The sequence below is a fragment of the Galeopterus variegatus genome, unplaced genomic scaffold (genome assembly GCF_000696425.1).
Source record: "Galeopterus variegatus unplaced genomic scaffold, G_variegatus-3.0.2 Scaffold1333, whole genome shotgun sequence".
NCBI lineage: Eukaryota > Metazoa > Chordata > Mammalia > Dermoptera > Cynocephalidae > Galeopterus > Galeopterus variegatus.
This window is the reverse complement of record NW_007727444.1, coordinates 346,568-359,859: the sequence shown is the minus strand read 5'-3', so window position 1 is coordinate 359,859 and position 13,292 is coordinate 346,568. Positions and strand designations below refer to the sequence as shown.

At 40.1% G+C, this 13,292-nt stretch overlaps 1 protein-coding gene across 1 annotated transcript in view; it reads right to left on the bottom strand.

Annotated features, from left to right (window-relative positions):
- TNRC6C (trinucleotide repeat containing 6C) overlaps positions 1-12,060 on the bottom strand; it is a 49,682-nt gene extending 37,622 nt beyond the window's left edge. Inside the window, exons 1-3 of the mRNA XM_008576338.1 lie at positions 9,599-12,060; positions 4,454-4,669; positions 1,990-2,156 (exon numbers count right to left, since the gene is read on the bottom strand). Of these exons, the coding sequence (XP_008574560.1) occupies positions 1,990-2,156; positions 4,454-4,669; positions 9,599-11,984 (2,769 nt within the window). The 5' untranslated portion in view covers positions 11,985-12,060. The remainder of the gene's footprint in view (positions 1-1,989; positions 2,157-4,453; positions 4,670-9,598) is intronic.
- Positions 12,061-13,292: the final 1,232 nt, after the last annotated feature.

Here is a 13,292-nt window from a genome sequence, read left to right as displayed (position 1 = left end):
TTTGGGGTTATTCTAATTATTACTATTCTGCTAGAGCCAGATTAGCCACGTTTATACAACATTTTAATTTACCAATTTGGTAATTCTGGTCCCATTACTAATACTAACCACATTATTCACCAGCCCAATTGTAAAAAGACTTCTTTTTGATGTTTGTAATCACTTCTACTCCTGATGAACAGAGAGCCTTGATTTTAGTTTCTGGGTTCAGCTTACCGCTAACTGCTTTTTAAAACTAATTTTTAAAAAACATTCACATGATTCAAAAGTATAAAAAAAGTATAAGGAAAGAATCTTTGTTTCTCACCACCCCATCTGCTTAGCTCCTATTCTCTCCAAGAGGAAACCACTCTCAGCCGTTTCTTATTTATCCTTCTAGAGAATTTAAAACATTGTACAAAAGCTGTTATCTGCGCGTGTGTGTACATACACACACAAACTTTTTTTCTTCTTCTTTTCCCCAACAAAGTTGGTAATGTGCTATACACATTTTTCTGTACCTTGCTTTATTTAGTAATCCCTTCATTACACACACACACACACACACACACAAGAGGGTACTTCAAAAAGTTTGTGGAAAAATAGATTTGAAAGATAATACTCATCTCAAATAATCCTCATAAAAAGAAGATAATACAAATCTTTCCGTTAACACACACACGAGGGTACTTTAAATTTTACACATATATGTAAAATGTATATATATATGTAAAAATACAATATATAATATTATATATAAAATATATATGTAATACAATACATAATATTATATATAAAATATATATGTAGGATTTATATATGTGTGTAGAATTTCCTTGAAAAAATGTTTAGCTTTCCATAAAATGGATGTGGCATAATTTAACTCGTTACCCCATCAATGCACATTTAAGTTACTTTCATTTGGATCATCTGCAATTCACATTCTTTGCTTATTTTTCTATTGGGTTACTGGCTGATTTAAAAAAAAATCAATTTCTAGAAATTTTCCTTATGTGTAAGGGAGACCAGCCCTCTCTGTAATCTGAGTTACTAATATTTTTTTCCAGTTTGCTATTTGTCTTTTGACTTTGATCATGGTATTTTCTGTCATATTCAGTTTTTATGTTCATCTTTTAAAATCTAAAAATCGGGCCGGCCCGTGGCTCACTCGGGAGAGTGCGGTGCTGATAACACCAAGGCCCCGGGTTCGGATCCCTAAAAAAAAAAAAAAATTAAAACAAAAAAATAAATAAAAAAAAAAAAAAATAAAACAAAAAAAAAAATAAAAAAAAAATAAAATAAAATCTAAAAATCTTTTATTTTATGGCTTTTAGATAATTCTTTCAGGTTTTTATAATGTTTTTCATATCCCACTTGTTTCAAGATTACTTAATGATCTACCTCAGCAGTTCTCAAGTGCTTTGGTTTCAGGACCCCATTACATTCTCTTAAAGATTGAGGATCGCAAGGAACTTTCATTTATATGAGGTGTGTCTATTGATATTGGCTGTATTAGAAAGTAAAACTGAGAGATTTTAAAAATTTTATTAATTTCATTTAAAAATAATGCCAAACCCATTACATGTCAACATAAATAACATCTTTTAAATGAAAAAATAACTATACTTTCTAAAACAAAAATTTTTAGTGAGAAAAGCAGCACTGTTTTGCCTTTGTAAATGTCTATAACGTCTGGCTTAGCAGAAGCGGCTTGATTCTCATGCGTGTTTCTGTACACACTGTGCTGTGATATCAGCATCTGTGGACAACTCATCCTATACTGAGGGGAGAAATGAATGAAAAAGACAAGGTTTAGTATTGTCATTAAATAATCTTGACCTTGCCGACCCTCCTAAAAGGGACTCAGAGACCTCCAAGGTCCTAAGATCACTTTAAGAACCTCAGGTCTATCTTTTCATTGGGGATTCATTTCACTCATTGGAGATATCACTGTTAAACTAGAAGTGTTTTAGATTCAGAGTTTATTATCTTTAAGAGTGTTGTGCATACCTTTTGAAGTCCTTTTTTGGGGGCATTCCCCCAGGAACTGCAGGAGGAGGTGCTTTCTTGGGAAGCAGCATTATTCCACATGTCGCCTTCTTCATCCTCCCACTGGCTGGTACCGAGGTTCACTTCATCCCCACCACTGCCCCAGCCTTCTTGCATAGATTTTGAAGCTAGAAAGAGTAAATGTGAACTTATCAAATTCTCCATCCCTAAAGTAGACAATGCTTCATTATAAGTAATTTAGGGGTGGTAGGCTAAAAGGGGTATACTGCAATCTACCTATTTACTACTTCATTTCCCCCAGACCTAAGAATTGAGTTTCTCTTACTAGATACGTAATATATATGTATATTTTTTTCTTCAAACTCCAGCTATTTGTAGTCTGTGCTGTTCCAAACTTCCTTAACAAAGTATAGATTATTTTGGAACACTGACATTCTAAAAATAAGTCTTAGGGGGCTACAGGAAAAGATGGCAATATCTACATGGTATGAAAAGGCTACTAAAATGTAGACTCCTGAAAAATGTCATCGTCCTTGGTGTGGTTCTTAATCACTGCTGATCCAAACTTGTGAGCATTATGTCATATAGACAGTGCTTCACAAACTTGACCATATATTAGTGTCAGCTGGGGATCATGTGAAATGCAGCAGGTCTGAGGCTGGGCCCAGCAGCATGCATTTCTGACAAGCTCCCAGGAGATGCTCACAGATCAGCAAGATATAGGCCTTAGGCAGATGGAGCTACAAATTGACTACTGAGTTTTAAACTCAGGATGATTTTTTTTCTCCTTCCTTAAAATACAAAGTGAATTTTGGTGTCAAAGTTACCCCAAATTTTCACTTCTTAGAAGAACTTGAAGAAGGCTAAAGACTAAGTGATAGTACAGTTAGCTGGGGCCTTTAAGGTGATGAAGATATGATGCTTGCAAGGTGAACAGGGATAAAACTGGGCCTTTAAAGACAAATTCTTTTTTTTTTTTTTTGTCTTTTTTCCGTGTCCGGCAATGGATCGCAACCCTCAGTGTCGCAACTGGGCCTTTAAAGACAAATTCTTTTTTTTTTTTTTTGTCTTTTTTCCGTGTCCGGCAATGGATCGCAACCCTCAGTGTCGCAACTGGGCCTTTAAAGACAAATTCTTTTTTTTTTTTTTTGTCTTTTTTCCGTGTCCGGCAATGGATCGCAACCCTCAGTGTCGCAACTGGGCCTTTAAAGACAAATTCTTTTTTTTTTTTTTTGTCTTTTTTCCGTGTCCGGCAATGGATCGCAACCCTCAGTGTCGCGGGAACCGGTCTATATGTGGGATCCGAACCCTCGGCAGGAGCGCCGCCGCGCTTCCCAAGCGGCGCACTAACGCAGTGCGCCACCGGGCCGGCCCTAAAGACAAATTCTAAAATCAGAATATACTGCCTCAAAATGGCATAGGACTCTAAGTACCCAGAAGTTCTCTTATCTTTTAGATTTGTAACAAAAATTAATATGAATGAAATAAATACTTCCAGCAGACTGGTGATTATATGGGACATACTATCCAGTATTAGCAAAATAACAAAACACAAAACCAATAAAGTTCCATTTCAAGATCTAGAACATCTAATGATGCCCAAAGAAAATATGAAGTTTCTGCAGCCATGTGAACAATTAATTTTAATATCAAACTTAAATCAGAAATCTTATACTTATGTCAATTTTATAAGTATCACATTGGAAATTAAAAGAATCCAACTTGGTAAACATAATACAGACATTTCTAAGAATGTGTATTCCCTGTACACTCACTACACATTAAGAAAATGGGAGGAAAATGTATGATGTTTTTTGTTTTTTTGTTTTTTTTCTTTTTTCAAGTTGCTTAAGGATAAACATAGAGTACCTAAAGTGAAATTTTGTTTACCAGATGAAAGCAAGGAAAGAAGTGTCAAAGTGCTGTGGAGTAACGTGTGTTCTCAAAAAATAACTCGAGAACAAAGAATGATATGCTTCATCTACCCTGCTCAGTGAAATAGCATTTTTAAATGATTTGAAGTAGCAGGTATAAGAATACTGCTGAAGAAGTGTGGATGCTACTGGTAGTACCAAACATATATAGCTAGGTTGCTTTTAATCTTGTATTTATTTTTGAAGGAAAAAAAGGGCATGGACTTCTGTCAAAAGCTCCTTTATGTATGGTGGCCAGTTGCTCAGAGCAGTGTGACAACACCAAAGTCAAGTATTCAGATCCCCCTACCAGCGAGCCACAAAAAGCACACAAAAAAGAAAACAACAACAAAAAACTCCTTCGTACTCATGTGTCAAGTATGGCAAATATTTCCTTATAGTCTTGTTTTAAAGTCAGTCTTTAAGTGTAAATCTAATGAGGAAAGTGTCCTAAAAATGTAGTTTTAAAATTCAGTGACAAGTATCCCTCTAAAAATACTTCGAACCATCTCTAAATTGCCAGATCAGGGCAAGTAGAATACTAGGCTTACCTGGTTTGCACAGGGCTGGGGTGGCCGCAGGAGCACTGGCTCTTCCAAATGCCACTGCAGGCTCAGCCGGGTGATCTCCCCATCCGCTGCCACTGTTGGGTGGCTTCCCCCACGCTGCTGTGCCATTATCAACCAGGTTAGAAGGGGAGGATGGTTCTCCCCAAGAGTTTTCAGCCTTTGTGTGAACATTAGGCATTTCTCCCCAGCCTGATGAAACTGAAAAGGGTACCAAGGGAAAGAAAAAATAATAAAAGTAAAAGAAAGAGAAAAAGTAAAAATATAATTCAATTTTCAATTTTTTAATTGCTAATTTTTAATTTCAAGATAATCTATCCTCAGAAAGGCCTTTAACAGAAAGTAAAAAGGAGACAAATGTATTTAATCAGATATGTTTAGCTTTTTATTTTTTTCGGTGGCTGGCCAGTATGGGATCCAAACCCTTTGACGTTACTGTTATAAACCGTGCTCTATCTATCTGAGCTCTTTAGCTTTTTAAAGTTGCCATTTTCTTTTTTTTTAAAAATTTATTTTTAATTGAAACATAGTTGATTACACATATTGGTGGTATCCAGAATTGACTATTGGTGTGTGTGTATAATATGTGATGATCAAATCAACATCAATATAAAGTTGCAATTTTCTCGCTCCTGTTCTCCACTCATTTAAAATTAAAAGTCCATTCATTAAACATGAAAGACTCACAGTATTTAGAACATAGTAGGTTTTAAAAGAATTTGAGGGCCGGCCCGGTGGCACACTGCTACAGTGCGCCGCTTGGGAGCGCAGAGGCGCTCCCGCCGAGGGTTCGGATCCCATGGGAGACCGGTTCCCACTCACTGGCTGAGCGAGGGGTGGGTGCAGCACCGAGGGTTGCGATCCCATTGCCGGTCCCGGTCCGGTACGGGCGCGACACTGAGGGTTGCAGTCCGTTGCCGGACACGAAAAAAGACAAAAAGGGAAAAAAAAAAAAAGAATTTGAAACTATGTTTAAAAAGTATCTTGTTTACTTCTGGTTTTATACGTAACAATTTAAAAGAAATTATATCTTACATTATTCTCTTGTAAGAAAAATTTACAAGCTGCAAATATATACCAAAAAATTATTCTTCCTTATATTTTGACCATCACGGACACAGATCAATTTATCTGGGCAAAGAAATGAGAAGACAGCAGATTAAACACATTAAGGTAAAGTGACAACTAGAGAATGCTTCCAGTTCCCATGGTACCACCCACAAGCTGAAAAAGATTGGAGATGTCTTAAAAGACAGAACAGAGTTGAGGAATTATGGATCAAGATAGTTCCGGGCCGGCCCGGTCGCACACTGGAGAGTGCGCCGCTTGGGAGAGCGGTGGCGCTCCTGCCGAGGGTTCGGATCCCATGTGGAGACCGGTTCCCGCTCACTGGCTGAGTGAGGTGCGGGCGCAACACCGAGGGTTGCGATCCTGTTACCGGTCAGTAAAAAAAAAAAAAAGGAAAAAAAAAAAAGAAAGATAGTTCCAACAGGCACACCGACTACAACCCTTTTTCAGGAATTCTACGTTCTTTTGCCTAGTCCTACTGCAAAAGCATCCTGGTTCCTGATGAAAACAAAATAAGGGTATGTGATGAATCTGGAAGGAGGCAGCATTGTTACCTACAGGCACAGAAGGGACATGGGACAAAGCAGCAAAGAGAAACGCCCATGCCCTTTACACGTTGGTACATAAAACATTTTGTATCATGTACATAAACTACTTTTCCACATCAACTCAAATTCTAATCATTTTGCTTCTGTCATAGGCTCAATTGATACTCTTGATAAGTCAAATTGATAGCTTGTATCAGTTGTAATTTTCATTTACGTGTATTTTCTCAGAGATAGAAATGTGACGTGGTAACTGAGGAATAGAAAGCATGTGACTTTTCGTCCAAGACAAATGCTTATGGTATAAAATGCAAATAGTTAACCACAAATCTTAAATGATTTGGTCTTAATGTAGATATTACTATCTCAATTATGAAATTTATTAAATTTCTGACTAAAAATAGCATGGAGTCAGTTCCCTAGATGCTTTTTATTTTAATAAAATGCAGCAATATTGATTTACGACAAAAGGACATCCAATGTATGAATCATTTTAAATTACAAGTTCTATGCTGAGCAATATGATATGCAAATTATTACCAATAACTGAGGAGTTAGCCTTAATCAGTTATTGCAGGCAACTGCTCGCTACAATATTACCTATAATTACACAGTAAACAATAAAGTATATTGGGAGTAGTTTTAAAAATTAAAGGGACAAAACTAAATAAGGAAAATTAACATAGCTGATAAAAATTATAGATATTTTGGGAAGTTAAAATAACTTAGGTGTTACTAAAGACCAGTCACCTGTAGGTAATTAATGAATCCACCTAGAATCTGTCATCACTGTACTTCCGTCTCTTTGAAAGACAATACTATAAATTATTTAACTAAGTCAAAACTAAGAAAAATATTAAGACTATGGTAATTATAGTTAATTGATGATTTGTATAGAATTTTTAATTCCTATGAAGAGCAGCAGACATGTCTATACAGTACCTTTATGTAGAAGGCAAATAATCTGCAGGCATTATGTTTCAAAATCTTAGAAATAAATAGAAGGACACTTGCCTACACAAAAATCAAGAATATTTCCATTTTAAAGTTGATCTCTGGTGAGACTGAAATTTACCTACAATGCCTCACTAACATCAACATCATGTATATGCCATGTGACACGAAAAGCTCAAGAACAGATGGTAAAAACCGAGACTCACTAGATAATTGTGATGCAACGCAAGAATTTTCAGTAGATTGAAAATAATTTTAAATACATAGCATTAAATATAATCTCCATTGTTCAGTGTCTATTGCTGAAGTGAATTTAGTACCCTTTTTGTCCCACTCTTGTTATGCTGATATCAACTAGTTTTCTGTGAGCCTGAGGAAAACTGGTATTATTTTAGGAAATGGAATGTAATTTCATAAATTGGATTGCTCATAAGTTTACATTAAGTTTAAAAGCCATTAGCCATGTCATTAATATTTGAGCCAGTACCTAAAAACGCCAAGCACATAGCAAGCACTCAACAAATGCCTAAGCAATTGAAATTTTAGATCCTTATCTTTATCTTTCTTTCACTAATTATAATTGGCCGCTTTTTTTCCTGCATACCTTTAATATAATGCTGATCAAGCTGTATTAAATTTGATATTATTGGCCTCTCCCACTAGACCACACCATTTCTTAATTTTCAAATCCTGCTTTCCTCGATTCCCTCAACTACTTTATAAAACGTAAGTGCCTAGAAGTGTTAGTCATATATTAGTAAAAATGAGGAACCACAAATTCGAACACCCCAAGCCAGGAAGTGTAAAGAGGCCAGTGTAAGAAGACTAGCAGCACATTAGATATCAGTGGCTGCTGATCAAAAGCCTCAGTGCTGGGAACCACTGGGGGCGGGCAGTGTGGCAAAAGAGAACACGTGGGCCCGTCTAAAGGTAGCTGCTCTAGCTGACTGCTGCTATGTGAATCCAACATGTCAGAAAGTCCATGTTTCCAAAGGAAGCCAGAAATCTGAAATTTTATATAAAACATTTTCATTAAAATATGCTGATTCATAGCAAAAAAGCGGGCCAAAAAGACATGTTTGTGAAACCAGGTATAGCCCATGAACCACCAGGTTTCTGACCCCTGGTTTTGTGATACTGAAGTGTAGGGAGAGGCTGAAACAGTTTTGAGATCCATAAAGGATCCCTGATGTGGCCACCTCAGAGAGGTGAAAGTGAATTGCCAGGAATCTGGGAGGAGGCTGGGGGGAGCATATCCGGCTGGTGAACCCAGGGAGGTTTTGTGGGGCAGTGGTATTTGAATCACTGCAGAAAGAAAGACAACACTCCTTTCACCCCAGGTGCTGAATGCTTATGACAAAAACCAAACAGGCTCCCAAATGCCGAGGCTGCCTGAGCACGATGACAGGTCCTGTCCCCACCCAGGGCACCCAGACTTGCTGGCTTGTGCTCTCTCTCCAGCATTCCCAGATGTGCTCATGGGTGCCTGTCTCCCTCACAAGATGGTAAGCCCCACCAGGCAGGGATTTTGACTGTTTTGCTCTCTGCTGTGTCCCCAGAAACTAGAGTGCTGCCTAGCACACAGTAGGTCCCAACAAATACACATTGAATAAATGAGTATTTATTCCCTGTGTACTGTGATTTCTGGGTCCTGTGAATGCCCATAAAACCCCTCAGGGGTCCCCAGTCAGCTCTCTGTTCCATTCTCTTTAAGGGCTAAGACAGACCTCCCCTCTGCTCACAACTCTGCTCCCACTCCCCCTCCACACTGTGCGGGCAGCCTCCATACTCCCAGAGAAAAAAGAATCCCAGGAGGTGCCCCTGACCCTGACAGCCTGGCCTGCCTGTACACCGCTCTCTACAAGATGGGTGAAGTGCCCCCTTTCCTGCTGGATGCAGGGATCGCCTCCCTTTGCATCCATTCTCCTCTCTACTTGCTCCTTTCTATCAGCTTTTAAATGTGCTCTAAACAGTATCATGTTAAACATCTCTACTCTTGACCTTGCCCCTCTGCTCAATGCCACTCTTCCATAGCTGTACCTTTAGCCAGATCTCTGGCTGAGATCCAGTCTTCCATATCTAACATCTTCTGTCATCTCCTCTGGACGTGTCTGAATTTATGCCTCCTGCTGTGTTCACAGCTATGTCAGTAAATGACACAGTTACCTGCCTACTCACCCAAGCTCTGGACCATCTTCATCGCACCTTTCTTCTTTGCCCCCACATCCCAACAGTTACCAACTCTTGCTGTCACACTGTCACTCCTTTTGAATCGCTGTCTCCACCCCCTGCCACTATCCACTCCAAGCTGCCACCATCACCACCAAAACATCAGCCTGATGTTCTACTGAGAGTGCTTAATACATATTTTTTCTTGTACAGAAAGCTGTTAGAGGATCCCGCTTTACTTTTGCTGGATAACATTTAGATACAATACTACAGGGAGGAAGGGCACTTATTTTAATGTCATTTGCTATAAAAACACTAGTCAGAGCACTTATGCATATGTAGTGAGAATAAACTATCTTTTTACTTGTAAAGGAACATAAAGTACCTTTCATACCTGGACCGAGCAATGGCGATCGATTCAGCTGAGTGCTGGCCTGGTGTGGCGGCGGCGTCTCCACCCTGTGTGTCGTGTTGCTCGTGGTGGTGGTGGTGGCGGTGGTGGTATTAGTCGTGGGACTGCTCTGGATGACCGGGTTGTTTCTATCCCACATGTTTACAGTTTTATTGTTGTAGGTGCTTGGGTCTCCCCAAGCTGAGGTACCATCATCAATTTCCATTTTACGTCGAATGGATGGAGGAGAGGGCTCTTCCCAGCCAGTTGCCTCACTGCTGTCCTTCTGTTTGACTGGTAGTGGCCCCCCAATCCACCCTGTTCCTGTCTGTTTAACAGAAGCAGCTCCTCCCCAGTTACTCACATTGTTGTCTTGGGGTTTGTTAGCCCAGTTCTGTTGGGGGCCAGGTTTTAAAGACTCCCCCCAGTTTGTACCTGGGTTAACTTTTGCATTTGTGCCATTGCCCCAGCCACTGGTCCCAGATCTTGTGGTATCATTCCAACCAGACCCTGATCTATTACTGTCCGCATCCCATCCAGGTCCATTTTTTTTTCCATCCCCCAAGTGTCCAAGGACAGATGATGAATCTGCCCAATCTCCCCTTCCTGCACTCCAGGCTGGATTTGATCTTTGTCCATCTCCCCAGTTTTGGGACTTGGGTTTTTGAGGCTCACCCCAGGTGGGTGACTTGTCCTCCTGATTTACGGTCCCACTCCAAGAATGTCCACTCTTGGTAGCAGCAGCATTATTAACAGCAGTAGAGCTTATCGAGTCCCCCCAAACCCCTGGGCCACTTGGTGCTTTGCTGTTGCTGTCTCCCCACCCTGCATTTGCTGGCACAGCGGCAGGTGGCGAGCTCACCCACCCAGATACTGAAGAGGTATTTGTACTGTTCATGATGGACCCATCGTTCTTCCCCCCTGAGTGTGAAGGCTGAGTAGCTGCACAACCCCAGGCCTCTGTCCCATTGTCATTTTTTCTTTCAGACCTAGGGGATTCTTCAAATTCCCAGGCAGTGTTTTGCTTTACAGGAGTCTGTCCCCAACCAGTATTAGACAGGACTCTTGGGTCAAGATCATTCCTTGGCAACTGAATGTGTCCTTGGTCTATAATCCCTTTATCTCGCCTTCGGCCTTCTCCTGTTCCTTCCCTCCCAGTGCTTCCTTCACTGTGATTGCCAGAACCATCGCTACTTCCTTCACTTGCTGTAGCTCCAGAAGATGCAGCTTTGGCCCAAGAGTTCATGTGTTCACTGACAGGCTGCGTGGCAGGATTCTGGCTGGTAACACTAGGACTATCCCATCCTGTTGATCCTTTCCCACTGATGTCACTATTGGAATGCTGGTTTGGGGGCTTTCCCCATTCCCCATTTACACCATTAGAGGTGCTTCGGCCGGGGTGACTCCAAGTTCCCGACTGGATATTACCAATGCCACTGTTGCCACTGCCCCTTCCCCAAGGGAGTATTCCCGGACCAGTAGGAGGTCCCGAATCCCAAGCATTTCCTCCATTTCCTTCCTTTTGCACAGCACTGCTGGATCCATTTTGTTTAGCACTTAATGCTGAGTTCACAGTGTCTCCATTCCCCTGATTGAACCCAGAATTGCTATTTCCTGTGGCAGGGTTACCTGGGGACAGTCCCCACACAGAATTGCTTATTCCTTCACCACCACCCCCACTGACTTGAGAAACTGATGATCCATTAGCACCAGGAAGGCCTTGCAGGTGGGGTGGGATGATGGCCCCCACACCAACAGCCATGCCCCAGTTTGGCAGTCCATTTGTCTGCATTGCATTGATAGGGTTTGGTGAAGAGTTCATGGGGTTAGTGTTATTTGGTCCATCAGTGTTAAGGTTCTGAGGTTGTACGCTGAAAGACACATTCTGAGAAGTGGACGTTTGTGGTTCTGTGCTCTCTTGTGGCAGCAAGTTTCCCCAAGCACCTAAAGTGCCTGTTGGGTTCCCGTTCTGGTTGCCCATGTTTTGACCTATGGCACTGACTGGACTGCAAATACTGGAAGGGTTGCCTGTTGCCACAGTTCCTTCATGTCCAAGTACAGGCCAGGCAGCTGGGTTGGCATTAGGATTAAGGTTAAGATTAATGCCAGCATTGGAGTTGGAAGTACCCCAGCAATTCTGACTTCTCCCATCTCCAATCATGTTGTCCATTTTTCCATCCCCACTGCTGATAGAGCAGTGAGCAAGACCAGAGTTGGAGCCTGTGGCTACACCCCACACTCTGGCTGCACTTCCATTACCGTTCGCTCCCCCTGCTCCAAGGGCACTCTGATTAGAAGGGCTTTGGACAAGTGTGCCGTTGGTGCCATTATTGCCATTTGTCTTCTTGGTATGTCCAGTGAAGTTGCCCTGGGCACTCCCTGTAGCCATGCTACTGTTCTCTGAGCCACAGTTGGAGGCAGAGTCAGTGTCTGTAGTACATTCTGAGGCAGATTCAGTCTCTGTTCCTGTGATGGAAGGCCACGCCTCCTTGTCAGTCCTATCTATTATCACTTTATCCCAGGTGCAGTTGGCTTCACTTCTGTAAGTGGGCTGCTGTCCCCAGTGGGAATTTTCATAATGATCTGCCAATCCACTGTGACTGAGATCTGAAAAAGATAAAATTCAAAATGACATTTTCCTCCCATTCGTCAATGAATCAACTGTTAACTAGTCTTTGGGGAAGCCCTTTATTTCAAGTTTTCAATTCTGAATGACAAACACTAAAAATTGACTTGAAAAAAGTTATTTGTCTTCTTAACTTAATAGTTCCCATTTTTAAAAAGAGTTAATGTTTCTAAAATTATATTAATTCTTACCACTACAATATACTATCATCCCTCTTGAGAAGAATCACAATGCACATTAGCACATGAGCACCTTTGAAAGCATTTGTAGTAAAGAAAGCTGCTTAACCTAAATGTAACAGCTCTGAAATTTATGCAACTACACAAGTCCTATAAATACACAGACTTTTTGGGAAATGCTAGTGAGACACTAAATTCACATGGACTTTTGAACACAACTTGTAAGTGTCTTCAGTATATCTAATTAGAGTTACACTATTATACAGAGGGCGCACATATAGCTCTTTCAGTAGAAAAGAATTATAAATGCATTGCAGAGACATATAACAGAACCAAATTTGGAGGGTGTGGTGTAGAAGGGAAGGACACAGAGAGAGGACATATTAGAGAATGCTATCCTATGTTATCAATGATACTAAGGGTTAGAAATGTTTAATAAAATTTATATTACTTTATCTGATCTTATCTGTAATTTGGTTTATCATTGTTTCTTGTGCTTTGACAAAAAAAATTCTCAGCTCTCCAGCTGCTATCTTCTTAGATCTCTAAGGATTCCTTTTATACTTGTCTTCTATTTCCTTACGTGATAGTCTTTTCTGCAGAGATCCCCAGAATAACTTTAAATGGTATCTTTCTATATTATTTACATCATTTTATTCTTATGATCCTTTAGAAAAATCCACTATCTTGTATCTGCAGTTTATCTCCTATCATATCCTAATTATTTGAGTATTTCCAATACTACAATCAAACTTATACCAATAAATTTTCCCGTAGACTTTATTTGAAGTATGTATTACTCAAAAATAAATTCAAAAGTAATGTTAAAAAAAATCATTTAACCTCAATATAAAACAAACTCACAGACTTTAGAAATCCTTGGTGCAGTTTC